At 15.0% G+C, this 4,788-nt stretch overlaps 1 protein-coding gene and 5 non-coding genes across 6 annotated transcripts; 5 read left to right on the plus strand and 1 right to left on the minus strand.

Annotated features, from left to right (window-relative positions):
• The first annotated feature begins 1,569 nt into the window (after window positions 1–1,569).
• PRSY57_1424000 lies at window positions 1,570–1,654 on the plus strand. The gene has a single exon (XR_002204098.1). It is a non-coding gene; the product is annotated as a small nucleolar RNA snoR29 (small nucleolar RNA).
• Window positions 1,655–1,896: 242 nt separating this feature from the next.
• PRSY57_1424100 lies at window positions 1,897–2,014 on the plus strand. The gene has a single exon (XR_002204099.1). It is a non-coding gene (non-coding RNA).
• Window positions 2,015–2,165: 151 nt separating this feature from the next.
• Window positions 2,166–2,240, plus strand: PRSY57_1424200. Its single transcript, XR_002204100.1, has one exon. It is a non-coding gene; the product is annotated as a small nucleolar RNA snoR30 (small nucleolar RNA).
• Window positions 2,241–2,359: 119 nt separating this feature from the next.
• Window positions 2,360–2,531, plus strand: PRSY57_1424300. The gene has a single exon (XR_002204101.1). It is a non-coding gene (non-coding RNA).
• A 304-nt stretch (window positions 2,532–2,835) lies between these two features.
• Window positions 2,836–2,951, plus strand: PRSY57_1424400. The gene has a single exon (XR_002204102.1). It is a non-coding gene; the product is annotated as a small nucleolar RNA snoR31 (small nucleolar RNA).
• A 356-nt stretch (window positions 2,952–3,307) lies between these two features.
• On the minus strand, window positions 3,308–4,528 carry PRSY57_1424500 (enoyl-CoA hydratase, putative; the record flags this gene model as incomplete). Its single annotated transcript, XM_012909845.2, has 1 exon — window positions 3,308–4,528. One exon carries the CDS (start codon window positions 4,526–4,528, stop codon window positions 3,308–3,310), a length of 1,221 nt encoding a protein of 406 aa, XP_012765299.2.
• Between the last annotated feature and the right edge of the window lie 260 nt (window positions 4,529–4,788).

Raw genomic sequence — 4,788 nt, forward strand, 5'->3', positions numbered from 1 at the left:
AAAAATTAATGTATTTTTTTTTTTTTTATTTTTTAAAAAAAAAAAAAATATTTTTTTTTTTTTCTTTTTTTGTAATAAAAGTTTTTTATATTTTTACGTATTTTTTTTTTTTTTTTTTTTTTTTTTTTTTTAAATGAAAAATACAAAAGAGTAAACCAACAGATGGTTATATAAAAAAATAACAATGGCATAATAGAATAGTTTAATTTGTTAAAAAAAAAAAAAAAAAAGAATAAAATGAAACACAAAAAAAACATATATTTATTTATTATTATATATAAATATGTATAATTTTTTTTTTTTTTTTTAATAACCTAATATTATATTATATTATATTATATATATGTTTATTTAATATTTAAAAAAAAAAAAAGAAATGATCCAATTTTTAACTTTTTCACATTTATTTTAAAAAATTTTTACAAATTTTTATTTTATTAATTAAAATCAAACACAGTTATATATTTTATTAAAATGTAACTTTGTATATATATGCAAGTGTAAATAAAATATTACATTTTTCTTTTATTATTTATGTGGTTAAAATACTGATGTGGTATATAAAAGAAAAAGGAATATTAAGGAAAAGAAAAAATGCTTTTATTTTTTAAAAATTATTAAGGAAAAATAATAACATATAAATATATACATATATATATATATATATATATATATATATATATATATATATATATATATTTTTATTTATATATAGATAAATATATTTTTTTTTAAATATTATGGGTGAAAAGGTTTTTAAAAATATTATATATATAATAACATACCTGCTATATATATAATATTATAAAATATTATTTATATGAATTTAACATAGGATACAAAATACATATTTTATTTAAACATATAAATATTATATAAAAAAAATAATATATTTCTAATAGGGTCATTATTGAAAGGGAAAAAAAATCATATATTTATAATATATAATAATATATATATATATATGTAAAAAATATATGCACTGGATTTTTTTTTTTTTTTCTATAAATGAACCGGCAATATTTCAAACATATATAATAATATATATATATATATATAATTATATATATATTTATGTAATAGCTTTATAATAAATTTTTTATAGTAACAGTTGATTTAAAAAAGTATATAATATTACAAAATTTAAATTTATATATCCAATTTTTTTTTTTTTTTTTTTTTTTTTTTTTAAGATGATCGTAACAAAATTATTATTTTCTTTTAAATTAAAAAAAATATTATAATATATATTATATTATATACATTTAAATATAAATTGTTTTTTTTCTATCTAATTTTTTCAATTAATTAAAAAATTATAAATATGTTTAAAAATTTATATTTTTTTTAAAATAATTTTTATAAATTTTATAAAAATCCTTTTTGCTTTGTTTTAATAATGTTATGTATTATATAAAATATATTTCCACCTTTTAATAAATTATTTATAAATAAGAACGATAGATATATTGTTAAATATATTCATTTTAAAAAAACATTTATTATTATTATATATATGTATGTAAATAAAATTTTATATTTTCTTTAAAAAAAAAAAAAAAAAAAAAAAAAAAATGATGACAACCTTTTCATAATATAAAGCCTTTCGGGTCTGAAGAGCATTATGATGATAAAAAAAAAAAAAAACTGATTTTTTTTTTTGTACGAAATATATAAAAAGAATATTAATATATAAATATATATATATATATATATATATATATATATATATATATATGTATATATAATTGTGATAATAATATATGAATATGTGACATGAACTTTTATATATGTGTATTTATTACAAAATAAATTTTATGAATTATTTAAAAAATATATGTTATATTAATTAGGAAAAAAATTAATAAAAGAGTAAGTTTTTGATTGTTTTGCAAGATTTTTCTGAGTTCTACTATTTTTTTAAAATAAAGAGTAGAAATAATTTCTTGCTAGATTAAATTTTTTATGATTTTCCAGCTTGAATTTTGAAAGCATTTAATTCAAATTTTCTCGTTTTCTAATCAAACAGTTATACATAAATATATTTTAATATATATATATATATATATTATTATTATTATTATTATTATCTTTTTTATAAAACAGTTAATTATATTAATGGCATAAAATTTGTATGATCCATTATAATATTTTATACTTTTATTTTTTTAATGATGATATGAAGAACTTGGTCTGTGTTACTGAAATAATATAGAGATGAAAAAAAAACGACTGAAAAAAAATAAAAGAATAAAAATATGAAATTTTTTTTAAAAAATAATCATGTTGAATAAAAAAAATATATATGTATGTATATTTATATTTATTAATTTATTTGTAGTCCCTTTTTGAAGGGAAAGAAATTATGTATACACCTCATGTGTATATAGACAATTTTTTTTCCCATATATTCACTTGTAAAAAGGGTAAATAAATTTTATAATTTAATCACATGTGTATTTTTATTTTATTTATAAGTTTTTTATGAATAAAATTAGTAGTAATATACATGCTTCGTGCGATAAAGACATTTAAAAAGAATTGAACAAAAAAATATGCATATGTAATATATATGTTATATATGTAATATATATGTTATATATGTAATATATATGTTATATATGTAATATATATATTATATATGTAATATATATATTATATATGTATGTATATATATATATGTATATATTTTTATTTTATATCTTCATTATGCATAAACTATATATTGTTGTGTATACACATTTTAAAAATCAGTATTAAAAAAAAAATAAATAACAAAAATTAGAAATATAAAAAAAAAAAAAAAAAAAACAGTTATATATTAATTTATTGGTTAATCCCTAGCGGGCAAGATTTTTTCAAAGAATGAAAAAGATCGTAATCGTCTAGGTAATAAAAATTTAAAAAAAAAAATGTTGTAAGTTTTTAGTTTTGCAATATATTTTTTTTTTTAATACAATATATATATATATATATATATATATATATATATATATATATATATATATATGTGTGTGTGTGTGTATATTAAATGTATTGTGTATCCTTAAAAAAAATAAAGAATAATATATTGTAATATATATATATAATGTTAATATGGTTATATATTGTGGTCGTTATTTATTTATAATTCATATGTATTTAAGTTACCTGAACGTTCAGGTGAAATTTAAAATATATATATATATATATATATATATATATATATATATATATATATAATAAATATATTATTTTGTATGGCTATTTTTTAATATAAATTTGTTGGAAGTTTCATTTTTAGTGATATTATATATGCACATATGTTTTATTCATTTTTTTTTTTTTTAATATAATTTAATATATCTAATCTGGGTATACTGTTAATACATTTTTCAAACATATGTCTATCATAATCCAAGTACGAATTAACATCATTAAAAGCCAAGCCTTCATTGATACCCAATTTGATATTTTGTAAAATATATGTTGGTATAAATAAGAATTGGAATGAATAGAATAGAGTAAAAATAAAACTATCATCATTAATTTTTTTTTCAAAAAGATGATGATGAAAAATATCTTTGAAATAATTTAAAATATTATCTTTAATAATTGAAAAGATTTGTTCATTTGATAAATTATGTTCGAAATATATATTTGAATTTTGTATAAAGAAATTTTCATTTTGTTTAATACATATATCTATTAAATTAATTTTTAATGCATCTTGTGCATTAATTATTTTATTTGTTAATAATAAATATTTGGCATAATTTAAAGGTATATGTCTAAATAATTTTTGACAGCTACCTCCATATGGATATAAACCAATATGCATTTTATCAAAACCAAACAAGCTATTTTCTTTAGATATTTTGAAATCAGTAGATAATATTAAATCTATACCACTATTTAAACATAAACCATTTATATTACTTATTGTTATGATAGGTAATTGTTGTATAGTATTACATAAAAATCTAAATGTATTTGATATTTCAACATTTGTATCTTCATCATTTTTTAAATATGAATTATAGTCTAATGAATTTAAAAATATATTATTATCCATAACACTATGTATTATTAATATCTTTAATTTATTATCATAATATGGAATACAATTTTTTATATTCTTTATTAAATAATTCTCTTTATTTTTAAACTCTTTGATGTAAAACGTATTATTCTCTTCATTCGAAATAATATTATTTACATGTTCTAATACATTCTTTAATTCTTCTAAAAAATTATAAAATATATTCTTCTTCTCATTCATATTTTTAAAAGTTATCAAACCAATACTTCTACTCTCATCTCGAAAAAAATCAACATATTTATGATTCTTAAAATATTGCTTTTCTTCTTCACAAGCTAAAACATTCTCACCTTCTGAAGCGCTTTCTTTATGTACACTTTTCTCTTCATTAAATTTTTTTTCTTTCTCACTTGGAATAGATGAACCAATGTCGCTATCTCTTGGTGTGTTTATGTATCTTTTTATAAAATAAGAACATGTTTTCTTTTTCTTACAATTCACGTGCATATTGCACAAAAAAATTTTATTATACTTTATGTTAGAAAACAACCATTTTGCAAAAGCCATATTATTCAAAATTTGTGGACAAAATTAAAGGAACAAAAAGGTACATATGTAAAATATGTATATGTAAAATATGTATATGTAAAATATGTATATGTAAAATATGTATATATATAAATATAGATATATATATAAATATATATATATATATATATATATAGTATTTTTTTTTTTTTTTTTTTTTTTTTTTTTTTTTTTTTTTT

This window comes from Plasmodium reichenowi, chromosome 14, assembly GCF_001601855.1.
Source record: "Plasmodium reichenowi strain SY57 chromosome 14, whole genome shotgun sequence".
Taxonomy (NCBI): Eukaryota; Apicomplexa; class Aconoidasida; order Haemosporida; family Plasmodiidae; genus Plasmodium; species Plasmodium reichenowi.